General features: G+C 35.9%; 1 protein-coding gene across 1 annotated transcript in view; it reads right to left on the bottom strand.

Annotated features, from left to right (window-relative positions):
* Positions 1 to 2,013: 2,013 nt before the first annotated feature.
* Positions 2,014 to 20,626, bottom strand: part of LOC148840839 (serine/threonine-protein kinase 32B-like) — a 141,642-nt gene continuing 123,029 nt past the window's right edge. The window contains exons 7-12 of the mRNA XM_088912625.1: positions 15,589 to 15,692; positions 13,008 to 13,124; positions 10,415 to 10,540; positions 7,750 to 7,881; positions 7,444 to 7,508; positions 2,014 to 2,164 (exon numbers count right to left, since the gene is read on the bottom strand). Coding sequence (XP_088768751.1) covers positions 2,014 to 2,164; positions 7,444 to 7,508; positions 7,750 to 7,881; positions 10,415 to 10,540; positions 13,008 to 13,124; positions 15,589 to 15,692 — 695 coding nt within the window. The remainder of the gene's footprint in view (positions 2,165 to 7,443; positions 7,509 to 7,749; positions 7,882 to 10,414; positions 10,541 to 13,007; positions 13,125 to 15,588; positions 15,693 to 20,626) is intronic.

Here is a 20,626-nt window from a genome sequence, read left to right as displayed (position 1 = left end):
CACATTGGCCTTCATAAACAAAATGGAATACCAGTGTGGTTCCACAGGAAAATAATATACAGACAAAAAAAACACAGTACAATCCGCGAGGATCAGAGCATCTCATGAAGAGATTTCTGGCATTCGGACAATATTTTAAAGCTGAATGAGAAACCGGACATCCCCCTGAAAGATCGCTACTGTCGCTACCCCCTGAAAGATCGCTTAATCCACGTGTCTTCCCATGGCTCACATTGCCAGGTACTGACCTTTTTGTCTCCTTTTCCTAGCCCTGCCACTGTCATCTCATGGTTTGCTCCATTCCCAATAGGTTTGGATCATCTGTAATGTTCACTCAGCCTCATTATAGCAGTCTTCTTTGTAGTACATTGTATATTTATTTATTTCTTACACACCCCCCCCCCTACTGATTTCATCTGGTATATTCTGATTGGATATGTTTTGCAATTATCTTTGTCAAACTGGGTGGAAAATTTGTGTTCATTTTATTTAAATAGCCAAATTAAAGGACAAAGAGCACAATGTTAACTGACCTTTAAGAAACATCTCAACATTATTACAAAAACTGTTAATGTCATTAGCTCTGACCTTATTTAATTTATTAAGGCATGTTTCATTGAGGCGGCGCAGAAGAAAATGCAGCCATATGGTCTTAATTGTTTACAAAGGGTAAAGGAAAGGGCTTATCTTAATATTGAACGTAATACAGTAAAAATTACAATGTTCAGTCTCTTTAATTCCACAGCGAACTTAATCTTTTTACAAGGAAATTCTGTTACTCTACCTTTGATGACAAAAACAGACAAACAGACAAATTCAAACCACTTGTTACCAAGAGGGACACTAGAAATGCAATCTAATGGAACACTTTTCCAGATTCTTGTTGATTCATTACATTTGAGGTTCTTTGATCTCAGTGTGTATTAATCAGAAGAAATTATAGCTGTCAAAGGAAGGTTGACATTGGTCATATAGAATGGTAAAGACTGCACAACAAAACTGAACTAAAAAATGAAACGTTCCATAAAACGGGGGGATTTTGGTTTTGTTCACTGACCAAGTCATACTGTAGGCCATTTCAAAAGTTCTGCAAACAAAGCTAATTTTTTTACTTCTTTTTTGTCACCATTATTTTTTTTGCCTGACCAGAATTTTCTTTTACCTAAAGACCAGTCTACCTTTTGAAGCTTTTGACACCTATTGTTTTCAATATGAAGAGGTACTTCATTATATAGATAATATTTATTAGAAAAAATGTGACATACTGTCTTTCCTTTCCAAGAACTGTAATCAATTGATTCCGTTCACATTTTATTTCAGCCTACGTCTGTTGTTCACTAGTGAACAGCTCTGCCTCCCATACATTTAAACAGGAATTAATTCTTGTACACGTACACTGATTTTTTAGTTGCCCTCATACTTGCATATAGTGATAGAGATCCGACCCTCACAGTGTTCTTGAAGCCAAATGTGTCTTTGAATAGTTTTATTATGTTCTACACTCTCTTTAAAATAAGATGGGCTTTCATTTGGCTGAAATATAGATACATATAAATGACCATTTTGTGTAATTTAGCTCTGAAGTGTATATGTTAAACAAAGCAGCATGATGTCTTTTGGATGGCTCTGGCCACTACCATACACATCTAAGGAGACCACGAAGGCTCACACACCTCTGCAGGTTTAAAAGGAATATATTCTTAAGGCTAAGTACCAGGCATCCTAAAATGTGGGATTAACCTGAGGAACTGGGTTTTTAGAGTAACTTTCCTCTTCATTCTGCAGCAGCTGGCAAGGCCTGTGCTTACAAAGAACAAGATGATCAAAAGGAGGAAATATTTCACAGTTTACAGGAATAGTGCAGTGGGCACAGTCTAAATATTTCCAGTAAAAAACGTTTGCTCTTTTTTCCCCATTTTTAAAAAAGAAGGCATGCACAGAGAAACTGTAAAAGAGCTGTCTGCAGGCATTCTTCCCCTGTGAATGCTACTTCTAAGGCAAATGGCTTTGAAATTAGCTTTTGCTTTTGCAGATGGTGGGGCTGTCTGATGGTCCAAGCATATTGTTGTTACAGGTATGTCCATCTTGCACTTTTCCTGGAGTTGGGGTAGATGTGTCACACTCACTGCTGGTGTCCTGCCCATTTTTCCCATGTTTTCTCAACCTGAAAGAAAGACATATGACTGGTTTAGTGTCACACATCACAATATCTCTCCCACTCTTCCTTTTTAACTGTGGCTCCCCAGCAGGTTGTAAGGTTATCTTGTGTTGGTATCCACCCGCAATTACAGTATATTTTATTAAACAGCATGACTGGTGGAGATTAAAACTGAGAACTTCTTCCAAAGTTTTTTTTTTCATTCCATGTTTTATCAGAACCTAAAAACTATACAGTACATTAATGTAAATTAAAACATATCAGTGATATTCCAAGATTTTCTTAATTTTCTGAAGAATGATATGCAGATGCTACCTATACCATTGGCTGAATCAAAACACAACAATAAAAAACATTGGTAATGTCATCAAAATTATTTTTTTTGATGGTATGACTTGAAATTGTTATCTTATGTTTGCTTTTTAGCTTCAAGTGCCAAAATGGCAGCAGTGTGATAACTTTAAACGTTGGAGAGCAGTGCCACATGGGATGTCCTGCACTGAAATATTTCCTGAACACCTTCACCTTTGCAGATATTCCATCTGTGCTGGAATTCATCCTCAGCTTTTCTGGTAAGTTGGATCATTCTGGTAAAATGTGAATAACCTTCACCTCTGGATTTAAAATGGGGATCTTCTTCTCATTCCATTCAACCAAATGTTTTGGTTAAAATATTTTCTAGGCACTTTCAGTTAAGCACATTTTCCACATTCACATTGAACTACACATAATTCACAGACCTCCTTTGGTACAGTAAATAGACAAATGAATACGAGTGTTCTAAATGTTAACAAGAACATACTGTACATCAGTTTTAAAACAATGTCAAATTGACTGTTATTTGAACCCTTTCATTATTTTGGACTGTGTTACTTGCATTGTGTAAACAAATAAATATGGAAGAAGGCTTTGTGTCTAATTGAGTGACTATTAGTAACATGACAGTCTTTATGACAGTGATATCTACTGCACATCATTTGAACTGACTTTGCAATTTGTTGTGGTAAAAACAAATTGGGTCAAATGATCACCTGTGCACATACTGTACTCTTTCAATATGCTTACCTGTCTAAGTTTTTTTTTAGACTACAAATTCCACAGTGCTTTGTAAGAGAGTTAGCACTGATTTGAGGACGGGTTTATCCCCACTGATGTCCCTACAATTTTGCTAGTTTCCAGAAGATCCCAGGAGTCCTACATATCAGGAGTAACCTGTCTAACTTGAATATCTATCTCGCTCAACCCTGGTGGCAGTTGTTCAGTTGTGCACCTCTGCTTGGGCAATCCCAGTCAGAGTCTGTACAAAGTACAGCCTGGATCAAGTCGTGATGTCTGAGCTATAGGGCTTCACCTGAGCTATGAGCCAGCATCGTTACCAGAAGCCCCTAGGAGTTACTGTTTTAAGACTTGAATGACAAAATTATGAACAGTTAAAAATTGATAAAAAATCTAATAAAAAATTGATTAAAAACTGATATAGAAATACATGTATGCTTGTATTCTGAAGAAAAAAAAATCACTGGTCATATTTATAGCCAGAAAATCAATCAAGATTTTCACACGGGCAAGTTCCTTAAACCAGTATTATGGCAGTATGTGTAAAAGGAACATAAAAGCTTTGTCGTAATACACAACACCTATGAATGTATTTTATTTTATTTGAAGTTACAGAACTTTTTTTTTAATTTAGCTTTTTTTTAATTTGGTGTAATTCAGCTACACCATGATACAAAACACATTAAAATGAAATCAACAGTCGAGTCTTCAGGTCTTAGTTTTCAGTTATTATTCTCCAGTTTGGTTTAAATGTTAAGGAAACTTTTAGGGTTTTCAGGTTTAGTTTGCTGAAATTTTACACTACAGCATCTAATTGATATATAAATTATAAATTCACAGAGTTAACAGGAAAAAAACAATCATCTGTAGCATGTGCATTGATATTTTACTGAACAGACATGGCATACTGTACGTATGTTTATTTTTAGTACAGTATGTTGTTTAATATTTGTCATGAAAGGACTGCTCAACAGAGGATTTACTGTGAAAGTCACAGAGTTACAGTTCTGTGAACAATACAAGCTGTACATTACATCTGTGATGCATGTACCAGGTTGCAGATGCTTTCTTGATGGATTCTGTCCCATTCCTGTCAGCGAACAGGCAGTTAAAGAGCCTGTATAGGATGATGTCTAGCCCTTGATGCTTCATATCATCCCAGCTCCTCCCACAAATGTTCAATAAGTCCAGGGAGAATCGTATAATTGTCTCATCTCATTCTGCCAAAGACTGTTGTATAAATGGCTTTTATGGGATAGCTGATGGTTACTGAAAAAAAAAACACTTCTTTCACAAAAGAGAACAATGTACTTTGTAATTATGTACAGTACAGTGCCCTGCACAACTACAAATATTGTTGTGTTACAGCCAAAAATTGTCTCTCATCCTAGCGTTAATCCCGCATCAGCAGGGTCCGCTTGTCAGCACGCCCGTCTCCATTTGGTGGTTTGAACCAAATCTTTGAGCTGACATTGCCATTAAATGCGACCGAGAAATACTCCAACCGGTACGTCGCTCCGCCTGCCGTCGGGGGGGAGGAAAACAAAGTAATGTAGTCAATTCATAGAGGGGGATTATTAGGAGGTATGGGAAATTTGACCAGGATGCCAGGGTTACACCCCTACTCTTTTAGAGAAACACCCTGGGATTTTTAATGACCACAGAGAGTCAGGACTTCAGTTTTACATCTCACCCGAAAGACAGCACTTGTTTACAGTATAGTGTCCCCGTCACTATACTGGGGCATTAGGACCCACATGGACCACAAGGTGAGCACCCCCTGCTGGCCCCACTAACACCTCTTCCAGAAGCAGCCTTAGTTTTTCCCAGGAGGTCTCCCATCCAGGTACTGACCAGGCTCACACCTGCTTAGCTTCAGTGGGTTGCCAATTGTAAGTTGCAGGGTGACATGTTACAGCCATAAATTGTAAAGCATTGAAAATATTTTTCCCCTTGAATCACACAAGATATGCAACAATTGGATGGGGCAAAAATATTTTTATGAAACAAAAATGTGTGAAGAACGAAAAACTGAAATATCTTGTGTACTCTAACATTCACCCTCCTGAGTCCATACTTTGTTGAAGCACCTTTTGAAGCAATTACAGCTTCGAGTGTTCTTGGGTACGTTCGTATCAGCTTTGCACATCTGGATTTGGGGATTTTCTTACAGATGTCCTCAAGCTGTGTCAGGTTGGATGGGGAGCATCAGCGAACTGCAATCTTCATGTCTTTCAATAGATTCAAGCCTGAACTTTGGCTGGACCATTAAGGACATTTACTTTTTTGTTCTGGAGCCACTCCAGTGTTGTTTTGGCTGTACGTTTGGGATTGTTGTCGTGTTGGAATGTGAGCTGTGTTTGATTTTTGTATTTGAAAAGCCTGCACTCAGGAATCTTTTGCCACTTTGTCTCAGGGTTTGACATGTGCCTTCTTGTATGCTTTCCTCATACATACAGTACATACATGTACTGTATACATGTATGTATGTATGAGAAAAGCATATAGTACATGGCAGAGCTTTCTTTTAAATTATATGTAAAATATTTCCTGAACTTTCATTCCACTTTCACATTATTAAACAATCTATGTAGATCAGTGACGAAAGGCATTATATTTTGTTCCGTTCTGTAAATTGTTACATACTGTACAGATGCAGCCATGCATATTGCATGTCAAAACTCATTACCACAGCAAAATGACTTTGCCATATTGCGGTATATATTTATGAACTATTTCAGTTCAGTTCATTCCAACATAGTTTCAGACATTTATTTTCTCTTAACATGGCTTTTCATTTTTAGTTCATATTTGATGTCTAAACTCGACCTACAAAATATCCTGCAAAATATGTTTACTGTATTTTTAGAGCTTTATACTCAACAGGCAACAAAGCTGAGGGAAAAAAGAAGCATATTAATGATGTCTTGCTAATTTTTACAGCCTACTGAAGACTATAAATTAAGGGTGCTTGGAAACTAAATACAAATGTCATACGTTATAGTAAGGGCTTAGCTACTGATGAAAAGAAATGCTTGTAGTTTAAACATGCTAATCAGACACTTATATTCCAAAAAGCTGTCTTCTACAGAGGTTAGTAGTGTAATAAATTTGGGGTTGTGGGAACAGGCAGCTCCCTGAGGTCTCTAGGTAATGTTCATGGCCAGCTGGTTTCCTCATGGCCAGGTTATAAAGATAATAAGAGAATGGAATCACAGGTACTGTTTAGTGTGTTTGGGAACCATTTTAAAGGGATTTAGAGCAGTGACGTTAAAAAGTTAGGTTTGTGAAGGCAGGTGAAATGCATTTAAAGAGCATTAAAACATAGTTCCATTATTTTATAGAAACATTTTTTATTGTTTAACAAATCCAAGATTAATGACAATGGCTTTTCAATTTCTATTTTGGAAAAGTCAGTTGGAAAAGTGACGAGTTAACTTTGTTTGTTACCACGTTATTTGGACAATAAATTTATCAGCTGTCAAGGTCTTGAGCATTAGTAATAAAGTAATAATTGATTGTGACATTTTATTGAAGTATTATTCTATAATATACAATTTATTTTCAAGTCACTTTTGATCTTATTGAAATATCCCTGGTCTGTATTCTGGTATTTGGATTTATAAATTCTTGTCAATCTCATGCTTTGCAAAGTGTTTAAATTTTTTTTTACCATTTTGATTAAGCCATTGTGTTCTGCTGCAGGCTAAATGATTTTTGTCTTGTGAGCCTAAAGTTTAGAAGATGGAATTTTGAGCCCAGAACGATTTTAATTTTTAATAATAGCCACAGTTCTATGGAATTAAATATCAATAACAATAGCACATTAAAGATATCTGCTGTGCAGTGCAATCATTGCAATCTGATTTTTTTCTTGAGGTAAGAAAACATATTTACTGATTCACAACAGGGTTGGGAATGTTACACAGGAAAAGCTTGGAATGCATTGCATAGATTACCTTTAACATTGTGTCCTGGTTCATCTGCACAGAGTAAGTAGAATTCATGCCTATAAATATTATCTATAGCCAGCAGTCACCTCAAATTGTTTTCCTTCCCTCTTGAGTTTTTGGTGGCGATAAGTAATGATCTCTGAAAATGTTCTGCTCACAGTAATTTGCTTACATTCTGGGAAGAGCTGAGCTCTCCTCATGGAGGTTTGTGTGAGATAACTGCTACGTCATAAAAAATCAATATAGCATTAAGCATAAAAAATCAGGTGTCCTTACTTTTCTCTATTGAATATGATGAATTCCTGTCGCACTGTTTCCAGACACTGTTGCAGATGGGCAGACTGTGGTTCGATGTGATATCAATCACAATCCCAGAAGATGCAGATAGAACACAAAAAAACAAAGAAAAAGTTTTACTTTCTGCATGTACCTCATTAAGAATGCCTATCAAAAACATCCCTCCAATTTAAACCATTGTTTTCTAAGGAGTAACAGTGTTAACACAGGAATGGCTAGAAAGCTATGAACTATCATCAGAAATATAGAAAAAGAAACTTCAGACTGAAAGAGCTTTCTACTAACCAGAGGGCATGACTCCTTAGTGGCATCTCTTGATTTGCTCTTAGCTAATCTTTTCTTCTTTTTGTGGAGTGGTTTGGACTCAAGAATCATCTCTTCCAGTTCAAACGTCGGATCACAGTTCAGACGCCCCTTCTAGTGAAAACCACATGAAGGAAATAAGGTCAGATCTTGATGAAAGGAATTATTAATTTTGGTGTTGTTAAGAGAAAACAAAAATGAAGCACAAATCCCTTTAATCATGAATACTTCAGAGAAACAGACATCTTACCATAGGTTTTATTAGTCCTCGGTGGCAGTATTTTGTCTGCAAATTTCATTCATCAGAGGAAAAGTGATTTTAATGAAAGTTCCTCTGCTACTTAGCTGCAATTACAATTATATGAGTTGAAAGACTAGAACTTGAATATATCATTATCGTCTCGTTTTTTTTTTCCTGCTACAAAAAAACTGATTCACGTATGAGGAAGACTTGTTAGAATTAATTTTTTAGAGAGGAAATGTTGTTGCAAAATGGCAGTGCTGACCGATGTAAATGAAAGTGCCCACTGAACTTGCCAATACAGCTGACTGATGGACACAGAAAATATGAAGATAATCTAATTATCTAGTTCTCATCACAGTTGATAATCCACCTAAACTGATGTGAACCAGTAATATCAGGATTGTTCAGCCAAACCTGCATTCTGAAAGAGTAACTTTTGTGGTAGAGGCAACAAAAAGGCCCTGTAGATCTACATTTGATTGAGCTATAACCACTGAAGCTAAGCAGGTGTGAGCCTGGACAGTACCTGGATGGGAGACTTCCTGGGAAAGCTAAGGTTGCTGCTGGGAGTGGTGTTAGTGGGGCCAGTTGGGGGTGCTCACCTTGCGGTCTGTGTCAGTCCTAATTCCCCTGCATAGTGATGGAGACCTTTACTGTAAAAATTCACCGTCCTTCAGATGATTTGTAAAATCAAGGTCCTGGCTCTCTGTGGTAATTAAAAGTCCCAGGGCATTTCTCGAAAAGAGTAGGGGTGTTAACCTGGCGTCCTGGACAAATTTCCCATTGACCTTTAACAGTCATGGCCTCCAAATAATCACCATCTATGAATTGGCTTCATCACTCTGCTTTCTACCCACTGATAGCTGATGTGGCAGTTACATTAATTACATTTTAAAATTTTAATGTTTCAGAATTTCATTTCCAACTGCTTTGATAGAGTTCATACTGACACAATAAATTGCAATAGACACTATACTGAAGATAATAATAAATTGCAAACACATTCTAGCATTTTCCTGTGCATATATGGTGAGCACCTTCAGAAATGTAACAATGATTAAACATACAGTGCTACCAATTTAACCAGTTTTGAGATATCAATGAATATATTTTAAGAGTGTCCTTGTACCTAGAGAAAATGTAGGACCTTACATTTTCTTGTCATGTTTTTTCACTCCTAATTTCCTCTACATTTGTATGAAATGACAACATCATGTCCCAACATCAGTACAGACTGCATTTAAGTGTCAGCTGCAGTCAGCCAACATCAATGATCTTTCAGTTGCTTTAAGAATTAAAGGAGCAACAAGCTTCATTCAAATCTTAAAGCATCTCTGTGGTTTCTATGCAGTGTTTTTCTCTGTCTGTGCTCTGTTCATCGTGCTTTTGTGCAAGCTGATATTCAACACAACAGGTAATAATCATTTATGCAAAGATGGATATGTAGAGTACACTTTAATATAGCTAGTATTGTAAAAACTTCACAGATATCACTGATATATAAGACTAATATAAGAAACAGTTAATTCTAAAATATTTTAAATATTACTTCAAATGAAAAGTGCCAATTCTTATGCGTGATGTGGTTTTAGTGAGGGTAATTTGTGATCTGGAATTCTGATAAGAGCTAAGCTATCACAAGGACTTAAAATGTATGACAGCTTTATAAATCAATGCAAATGTGTGCTGTTAAATATAAACTAAAAAACATTAACATAATATTTTGTTTTGGTATTATAACATACTGGCATCTTATTTATCATCAGAAAATGGGACTGTAAAAAAAGTATGTTCCATTATTGACATTGTGTATAGATTTGGAGTTAAAGTCTGAATTTCTCATCATTTTATTGTTCTTCTGTTGCTGTTAAAATAGACTGGAAAGCTATGAGTCCTCACTCCTTGGACCTGCATGTCTGCTCTAGTGCAGTTATCTATATCTCCGGTCCTGGAAAGGCTGGGATTATGCACAAGTGTTCAGTAATTTATTTGAGCTAAAAATCAAGTTCAAATAAACCAATATAAAAAATCAAGTATTTTTCAACTGAATAATTGAGAGTTGGGAAGGGATAAAAACCATATGACCCTGCGGTTCAGAAGGACCAAGGCTGCTTTCATTGTCTTCTGGGGAATAGAGGAAAAATCACAGCAAGTTATTTCTCCCAAAGCCATGTCGTTCTGAGATTGAAAAGCTCAGAGAATCTGTTAGTCATCACAAATCATCAGAAACCAGCCCTTCTTCGTTCCTGCACCTCATAGATGGATTCAATTGACGTACTATTTAAAACATCTCCACCGTATGTCCAAATTGAAATTTTATAGAAATCCATTAACACACTGAGGTAAAAAGATTGACCTTTGTGGATGAAATAGTACATCTGAAATTGATCAGCAAGCACTTACATTTGGAACAAAGCCTGGAGCTACTGCCTTCTCTAGAACTGCGTCCCAGTTTACATCAGCCAGATAAGGGGAGCTCTGGATATCTGTAACACTTGAAAGGCGGCATTCTGGGTCTTTGGCAAGAAGCTAAGGAAGACAAAACAATAAGATCAGCAATTCTATCATTAGAAGAGGAGATCAGTAGGGAAAGAAAACTGCACCTCGAATATATATTAGGTGTCTGCATCAAGAACGGATACAGAAAAAAACTCTGGCTATGGAACTAATTTGTCTTTTTTATCTCAGCATTTAGAAAATACATTACCGCTGAGCAGCATATGTTAGTTATTTAGCAAACTGGAACTCCTCCAATTGAAAATGTGAACTGGCTCAATCAGATAAAAGAGGTGTTAAAATGTTTGCCACTTTGTTATTTGGTGCATGTGGTCTTTAAAACCTTATTTCCCATAGGGTATGTGGTGAACATTAATATATGATATAAGGCTGATTCTTGAGAGCATAAATGTATTATGCTTGTTTGCTGGACCAGCTTTTTAAAAAAGGAAATTCCCTCCTTAAATACAGATAAAATATCTGACTATTCCTTCTTGCAGAACTGAATCCTTAACTACATAAGCCCTTTAGAAGATTTAGATTTCAAGCTTCCCAAACGTACAGTATGTGTTTCACAGACAAACATAAAATTGTTAACCCTGTACCAGTAATGTCAAAATTTAAATAGTACTGTATGTACACTGTGGTCTCGTCTTACCCTATTCTCCTCACATTTATTGTTTCGACACAGACTATGATGTGCATTATATGTATTTTTAATTTGTTTTCTATACCACTTCACAATAAATTGTTTCCTCTCTTGGGGACTGTCCCTGTGTTAATGTTATTGCTTTATTTGAATGAACTTTGCTATAAGTGCTTCAGTCCTTCAGTGTATTGAGTAGTTTTTTGCTGCTGAAGCACTTCAGCTTCAGTGCTGTTATCTGGTTATAAAATCGCTTTAAAGAAGTAATGCACACTTTTTCATTCCAAATATTTTTGGAACTCTATTCTTATTCAAGTTCCCTAACATAAAGATGTCAAAACTGCATTTAGAGAAGGCACAGATGATGCAGAAATTGCATTTCTTACTATTAGACTGCAAAGTAAACCTTTTATGCCTTGTCACTGTTTTTGCAGTGCAGTTAGTGGAAAAGTAGAAAGGTTTCTTTAAACTGAGATGGGATGATGCACAAAATAATTATAAATATATAGTTACCAGAAAATGTTACTATACAATGGTACCCCTGCAGAGCCACAGTGTCTAATTTGTTGTGCTACATGACTGCCCAACTGACTCCACTGAATCAATTATTGACATAATTAATGATCATAATAATATCAATGTTTCCAAGCCTTTAGCTTTGAAGGAAAAAAGATTATTTGCTTCTCCAGGAGATAATATTATATTGTTATAGTATATCATGAAAAATATGAGGAAAATTACACGTGTGCATGAATAAATAAATAAATTAAACGTGTGCATGAATATTCTCTGTTGAAGAGCAAAATAAATGAGAAAAAAAGAGATCATCTTTTGTATCACAAGGAAAATTACAGGGTCTGTTTATCTTTACATATCAGAAAACAAGGGTTCTCAGAAAAGTGAAGCCTGGAAGTAAGATTTGGTTGCTAATAAATAGAATACATGAGTGATTTGAAGAAAATTGTAATGTAAGGCAAACCAACATTTAGTGTAATAGTGTAAAAGACAGAAAAATGAATTTTGTAGAGTTTACTGCCTCATTATTCTAAACGTTTTCCAGTATACGCAGTTTCTGTGTATGTCCTTGATTCCATATGATCTGACAGCCGCCAGTTAAAGAGACACAACTTTATGGATTATGGTGCCAGCATTGTTGTACTTTAAACAAAACCTTTACAGAGCCTTGAAATAGTATTCACTGTCTTCCATTCATATACCATTTTGTTGAATTGTCAATAATGTATACACAATTTGTATACATATATATCTTGTAAATATTTTTAACCAAAATGTGGTACATTTATGTCATACTTCAGAAGAGAGCTGAAGAGCTGCCATCATGGTATTTTTGTTGCAGTGTTGTGAAAATGGATTGTTCTGTTTGGACATATTGCTATTTTTTCTGTATGGGCAATACTGCACAATTAAGTACTAAGCTTTCAAGAATGAAATTCTGGGGAGAAGGGGTTTCACCAAGGGTAACTGCACTCATCATTAAATAGGCTACAGATAAGTAAGGTTCAACTGTCATTTATAATACTGTGCATACTGTACACACTGAAGAAGCATGAACAAATTCGGCTGCTCAACAACATGTTTTCTGTCCATGAGAAAAACAAAAAAATATATTTAATTCCCTTAAATATGTTATGAAAACACATTAAGGAAATTAAATCCCTTAGAAAATATCAGAGAACCTCTGTCATTACCTATTTCATAGTTACAAATACATTAAAAATGAATAGAAAGATTTAATTGCTTTATCTCACTGATTTAAGCACACAGAGGACATACAGTATATTTCTCTTATCAAAAGCCCCATTAGATTACAAACCATACTATTCTGCTGCTGACCTTTCTTAGCAATGACACCATGCCTTTGGACCAAGTGGAAGAATAGTGCACTCTTTCTGCTCGGAACATGTTGACAATTTCTTCCACTGGAGTACTGGAGTGGATATCGTATGGTCGCTAGTGAAGGAAACAAAGGAAAACTGAATCAATGTATATCTAAAGTTTATGGCATTTCTGAGACCATAGTCAGAACCACAACTTTGTTTTTTTGTGTCTGTTTTGCAGCCTAAAAAATAAATTCACTGTATTGTCAATTAAAGAGTCAGTGTGTTAGTTTTAAACATTGTCTAAATTTGGAGGTTACTAGATCCTGTAGAATCAAAACAAGCTTGGTAAACCAGCCTGGATCACAATGCACAATAAGTGTCTTCAATGTAAATTTAAAGTGAAGGTCAATTGTCATCAAATTTTAAAAACAAAAAAAAAATACAACATTTTAATGAGAGGGGTCCAACCAGAGTTTTTGTTTTTAAAGGAGTTCATCATAAGGTAAAATTCAGAGAAATGTAATGTCTTCCAAAATACTGATTATTTCTTAAGATTATTAATTTCATTATGAATGGATAAATATTCACTTTTTGTAATTGTTTTCCTTGTTATGTAACATTTTCTAAACCAGACATTGATAATAATATACCGTGTATATTTTAAAGGTTGGGGGCAAGAGTCTTTTTCGCCAATGCCTATTAAACCATCAGAAGGCCATTGAGCATGAGCATTAGTAAGACTTTCAAGGAACCAAAAATTATTATGTTCATAAAACCGTGAAGCTGCAATTTTGATTTCTTTCCTTCCTACTGCTTCTTTTCAAGCTGTCTTTGCAATTCAAATACTGCTGTGGGAAACCTCCTTTGCCGCCTTTATGCACATCAGAAGGAAATGAATGAAAAATATCATTTCTATGCAAAAGTTGTCCTGAAAGCTTAATAAAATTAAAATTAGATGTACAAAATGAAACTTAAAAATAACCATACAATTTTGTATTTTACAAATGAAACATAAGAGGGCGTATACACATGTTCACCAGGGTGTGTACCTGTTTGTTTGACACTATAAATACACGTAGAACATAGTACAGACCAAAGATTTGAGAGTCATTAATGAAGAAACATACAGGACAATTGTCCAAAGCTTGCTTCTCAGGTGTCCAGAAGTCAAGCAGGGAGCAAGAGAAACAGCCAGATCACATCATGAAGGAGAAGTATTTCCCTTGTTGCGCTACTGTTGGATGAATTCTAATTTTTCAGAAATATTCTAGAAATTATGCGAATCATGCGAAATTTGCAAAGATATTGTGGTTCTTAGCAGCGCCTGGAATTCCATAAATTAAGAGTATCTTGCAAGTCCTATGACTAGAAAATCTCAAATATCCTGAACCATCATTTAAACAATTCGTTAATTGAATTTCTGTCTACACATACATATTTTGATCATAACTTGTGTGTTGTTTATGCTACTAATGATACCCCGTGGCTCTCATTATTAAACTATTCAGAGGGATGAAGGGTTTTCCTCACAGTGTTCCATTTAACAGATGCATTCCACACCTGTATCCAATATGCAACTTTGACTGCAAGAAGTAATGCATTAATATGGGAGGTAACAGAGGTACTGTATTACTGCATCTATGCTATTTATCCAAGCCATTCAACTAACAGTAAAAAATAAGCTACAATACAGAAAACAACTGAAAGAAACATTACATTTGACCAAATATTCTTACATCTGAACTGCTGTGTGATTGGCCTTTCATTGGCCTTTCTGGTTTGCTAGATAATTGTGGCATTAGTTCAAAGTACACGGCTGGAACAGAGAATATAAAACTCACGACACAAGGTCAGATAGGTAATAGGGAATGGCTTCTGCAATGATTTGATCTCAGAATGTGAGAAATTGGCCTCGATACTCTCTAAACACAAAGTATGTGTACATACAGTACGGTATATACAACAGTACTATATACAGTACCTATCCAGATATATATATATATGTGTGTGTATGTGATATTGTATATTTATGCTGTGATATCTGTATCACAAAACAACAAAATATGTTGAATGAAATATACCATATGGGTATACCGTGCACATGGAAAGACGTAAACTGTACAGGAATAGTGGATGGTTCCATATCATTTACTCCAGGTGTTTGCTGTTTCTGTGTTTATAAAAACATGTTTCTTCTACAACATTTTCATATATTTCATCATTGCACAGAACCTTTCAATCAAAGGTGATTAAATCAATCATCCCCTTCAGATGGTGCTTTGACTTGAGCCTTGGGTGTGTTCTTGCAAAACAATGAAAAGGAGAGCAAGGACAGTTTTCTCGATGTGTTGCTTTACATAAATTAAGAAGTTACTGTATATCCTAATCCAACTTTCAATTATCCAGAATTACTACACAATATCGGGACGCTCATCTTTGTGATACAGAATTGACAAATAGGCAGAAAATGCAGTTTTGAAATTGATTTAAAATATGTTGTCATACATTTCATGATGTCTTAGTATCTGTTGTGTACCTTCTGCTAACCCTTGCAGAGAGGAATCTAACTAAAGAGGAACCAAAATGGGTCTTACCCAGCCTCGCAGTAGTTCGTAAGCTGTGATCCCAAGTGACCACCAGTCTACAGGATAAGAGTAACCAGGCCCCCCTTCCATGAAGGAGTGAAATACCTCAGGTGCTATATGAGAAAGAATAGACACCAGGACACATTTGATTCAAAATATCTTTGAATGATCCATTTTTAGTCATGTTTCTCATCTGTATACATTAAATCTTACTTACTGCAACTTACTGTAAGAACAAGGAATTAATGTAATACTGTAACAAAATACTCTAAAGGTAGCAGACTTCTTTCAAAAAATTATTTTCCTCTCATCGTTGTTTTTAGAACGCCGGTGTTTAAGGCTGAGTTCTACATAAACATTTTGGTTCTAACAGTTACAATTTAAATTCAAGCCATTGTCTTAGGACAGTATTCACAGTTCACTTACTGTACATACACTGATGTGCACTTGGCTTAAAATGAAACTGTACTGTATGTGAAATCCTAAATTCTGCCACATCAATTATTTTACAGCGTCTTTTTAGATATCCACAAAAAGTGCAGCCGAAGTGGATCGATTTATTTCGGTTTTCCATATCTACTCCACTTCTTTGCTAAACTGAAACACTTATCAGATTTACTTTAAATGGGAAATCCAGTGTGGAACATAAATCAAACACAAGCTACAGTGTACCAATCTGCAGGTCACAACTTAGTTTTTGATCGGTTGGAGTGGTGAGCTACATCTACGCCTGAGCTGCAAAGGAACAAGCAGAGGTTAACTTCATGCTGAAAAGTTCCAAAACAGAAAGCAAGGTGTTTTGGATGCTAAGCCACACACCTGAAGAAACATCTGAAAACGTCCTTGGTTTGGAGGTGTGGGAAGTCAGAATGCCTGGGGCAAAGGAAAGGGAAGTAGGGAAATTCCAACAGAACATCCATGAAGAATTCACACTGATCCCTGGGTCGCATTGATGGCGCTGACCAGTTCAGCTCCCTTGATCTGAGGAGCAGATGCTGATGGCTAGAACTCATTCCCGAAGACAAATCAAAGATGCTTTCTCACTAGTTAAGTGACTGTGGCAGTTCTGGCTTGTGGAACTTGAGGAAACTGCAGGAGGTGTTTAAATGCATTAGCGCTGCAGGGTTTGAAATTGCACCCAAATATTGTTGGACCACTAGGTAGCTTTCTTCCCTCTGAACAAGATTTTCTAAACTGTTGCCCCAGTGTGGTGCCTGGAGAAACAGACGTAGTAGGTGCCATTCTTTGAGGCATTAAACCAAGTTTTTGAATGCTTGGCAATTAAAGATCAGTTGGCATTGTTTATACATGAAAGAGTGATAGTTTCAGTTTCCTGGCTAAATTTCACTTTGGGCTTACAAAATCTGATCTAGCTAAAGTTTCACCTCGTCAATTGGAGAAGCAGTTTCTTACTTATCCACTTGATCTTTTTTGTATGCGTGTTGCTGACACTTAATAAGCCAAGTGGGTGCTGTGCTTCAGTGGTGGCTGAATTGTAAAGCACTTTCATATGCAAAGTTCTCTCATATGTAAAGTGGTTTAGATTCCTCTGGGATAAAAAGTGCTATATAAATGCAAGGGATTATTATACATGCATAGTAACACATTCTGGAAAATTTATTAGCAACTAAAAATATAAAATAAAAGCCATAAATCTGTACAATAAAAATGTACTTCATGTGGAGTGCTTTTGTTTTTCATAATTAGCAGTACGCATTTGTGAAATAGGGTGGTTTAATTTACAGTTCATTTAAGTTTAAATGGCAATTCAACTGGAAAATCCTTTCCAATCTCAAAGTGTTCATGTGAATTTTATGATTTTTTCACAGAAGCAAAGAAGCCGAAATGGAAAAGACCGAATTTTGTTTCCAGCAAAACAGAGATTTTCACAATTCAGATATTTGTGGAGTTGGAAAAAACAATGTACTGTAAGTTTGATGGTGGTTGGCCATCCGCCCTTGAGTGATGGTTCCAACATTTTGACATCTAATTTGACTTGTAAAAAAATGTTTGGCAGTGGTGTATGGCAGTGACTTTGTAGTCTACTAGTACTACAGAAAAGTATTTTTGTGGCTCACTAGGCCATTTCAAGACTATTGATCTGTGAACCAGACAGTGTGGCATTATGGATGTTTCTGGAGTGTACAATTATCATACAATGACATACTGTACAATACACCTTCCTAACTGTAGTTTTATATGGTTTGTATTTAACTCTTTTCTCATTCAGTACCTCTCTTCCCTATTTAATAAAAGTGATGGGAACATATACTGGGGCACAAGGTTTTAAAAATTAACCTGACAAATGCAACCTTGCTGGTAACACTGCATACATTATATAGAGACTAGCCACAGTGGCCACTGTTGTGTGGCAGTGAAACCTTGGTCAACCTTATTTCTATCCAGGGAAATAACAGCTGAGCACAGATTAGAATCAGTGATTTATGTACCACAGTACCCAACATGCATACTGAGCAAAGTATATTTCCAGACTAGCCTCTCAGGAGCCTCCAGTCTTCCCATTTTATTGGTGACCATAAGTGAAGGGTACTCTAGTACCTCCAGTATACACACTATTCCTTCTTCAGAGAGGTCTGCACAACATTTCATTTTCCTGATGCCGTTGATGGAACTGTGTGTTTTAAACTTTGATTCTGAAACCTGAGAAACTGAAGTGACACAGATTGAAACTTTTCTATCTTTCTAAATGTTCAGATTTTGGACTGTCTCAATTACCTGCCTGGCTGGGTACTATTATAGAACATCTCTCCCTTTATATTCTGAGCTACTTTCTCAAAAAACAGTTTACAGAGTTTGTCATTAATTCTCAGTGTTTCATTTCATATGGAAAGAGATTTTCAAAAAGTAAATAAAAAAATAGACACCAAAATGTATCTTGTCCTCTCTGTTCTAAAAAATTCTCAAAGACCAGATATAGCCCCAGTCAATCACTTCTGTTACCATAAATGTTAAGACAAACACGCAACATATATTTAACCACAGGATATAAGGATGTAAAAGGGCACACAAATCAGTTACAGAATACACATTCTAATGTTCAGCTGTCTGAGAAAATCAAAAAGTTAGTTGAACAGCTAAACTAGTTACTGCCAGAGTCAAAGGAAGCTTGCCTGACAGATTCAAATAGGTTGTCTGCCTGTAATCTACAATGGTATTTAATTATAGATATCCTGAAATATACCATATAATATATTGTTATACATATAATAGAAATTATATTTCTTTTCTAAATCATATAATTGCAGTTACTAGTGCCAACCACACAGAAATGATATACTGTAGAATTGGACATATGTAAAGGCGGCATTGTTTTATATGATTAGAACAGAGACAAACTAGATAAACTAATTAATTATAAATGTTTGGTTTCCATGTTACCTCAGAAATTGCACATATGGAAACTTTCTAACTACAAACAGATGCTGATAAGAGCATACTACTTCTTAATTAGCAGGCAAGCAGATTGCATTTTTGGCTTATGCCTTATGTAAGGCATATCACTATCCCAATTCTAAACTGTACAATGACTTTAAATAGCTTTTATAGGTATAATGGAGGCAATATTTACAACAATTTAACATCTTATACAATAACATGTTTAATTTGAAAAGCAGTAGTCTGTTTTCAAATTTATGTGAGATTTTAAGGTTATGTCCTTAAAAAGAAACGTATTAAGCACAGACCTGCAATCAAAATGAAAGATTAAAGACAGTTGTGCACTTTTTTTCTCTCCCACATTTTTCTATTTACATTTTCATTTTGCATTATCCTGGCCCTAAAAGCACATGAAACGTGTCCATTGTGATAATATCATGCAACACAGTAATTTGTTTATATCAATTTAGACATTTTACATTATAATTCTGTTTAGCAGTATAGCAAATTATTTATAGGGTGGTCCTATTTATATTTTAAATACTCCATTTTCAGAAACTAGCATAATCCATCACGTCTACCAATAATGTGCAAACAACAAATACAAAAATGAAAAAAAATCATCAGTGTGGTCTGGACAATTTCCATATTTGTTTGGACTGTATTTGCGGTAACAGCTTTGACCTGGTATGTCTCTAATGTATTTCTTGTATAAATGTGGCATATTTTCACACAGCCATGCATTTCAGATGGTCTTTATTATTTTCTGGGGATTTCTCCTCAGGCTTATTTTCAACTTCTGTCTAATAAATTCTGCTGGGTTCAAATTAGGTGATTGAGCTAGCCATTTCATGTTGCCCATAATCTTCTTCTTAATAAATGCGTTTAAGGACCAAAGGAGTCCTTCTACCACTATTTCCAGCTTTAATCTATATAAAGGAAAATAAACATGCAAATGAGTGGCTACCATGTGGCCCATTTTGTGGCTCTCTCGTGGCTTAATTTGACACAGACATCCTATAATATAATTTTGGGTGTTATAGTCTTCATATGTTGTCACTATACTCAGGATTCTCTTTGCTTTTTTATTGCTTTTAAACAGTGTCTTGATGAGCGTGTACCCAGATCCCTTTCATGTGCAGCTCTCTGTAGCTTAGAAACATCCTGGTGATACAGTATGTACAGTATAGTGTAAACTCCTACGAGCTGCATAGGTCGCTTTGCGCTGATTAATGTTAAGTTTAATGTGCAAATTAGACAAAATCTTGTCCCAAACCATGCTTTTGTCTAAAGCTATTTGCCATTCCCCTGCTGCTTAGTCTGTGTTTGTCTCCTCCCTTCTTCTCTTTCAGCATTTCAGTCAAACCCTTTATAAGGTGGAGAAGAAACATGGGGAAACTCACCTGGCTGAGAATAACAACAGCCTATCCAAAAGGATGGGACTGACAGACTCCCCCAAATGAAGGATGAGCCGGGGTGCTGCTACATGGGTGAAGATGGGATAGAGGGAGAGGTGTGAAAATGAACTTTTCAAATGAGTAGGAAAGAAGCATGATACTGTATGTGTGGGTAGGAAGAAGTGGATCAAATTTTGCATTCCCCCCTAACTTGTTCAAAAGTTTAAAATATAGATCAGGAATGGCTACAGGCT

Source organism: Atractosteus spatula, chromosome 1, assembly GCF_055471065.1.
Source record: "Atractosteus spatula isolate fAtrSpa1 chromosome 1, fAtrSpa1.hap1, whole genome shotgun sequence".
Classification (NCBI taxonomy): Eukaryota; Metazoa; Chordata; class Actinopteri; order Semionotiformes; family Lepisosteidae; genus Atractosteus; species Atractosteus spatula.
Note: the sequence above shows the minus strand (reverse complement) of the source record. Positions and strands in the feature narration are given on the sequence as shown.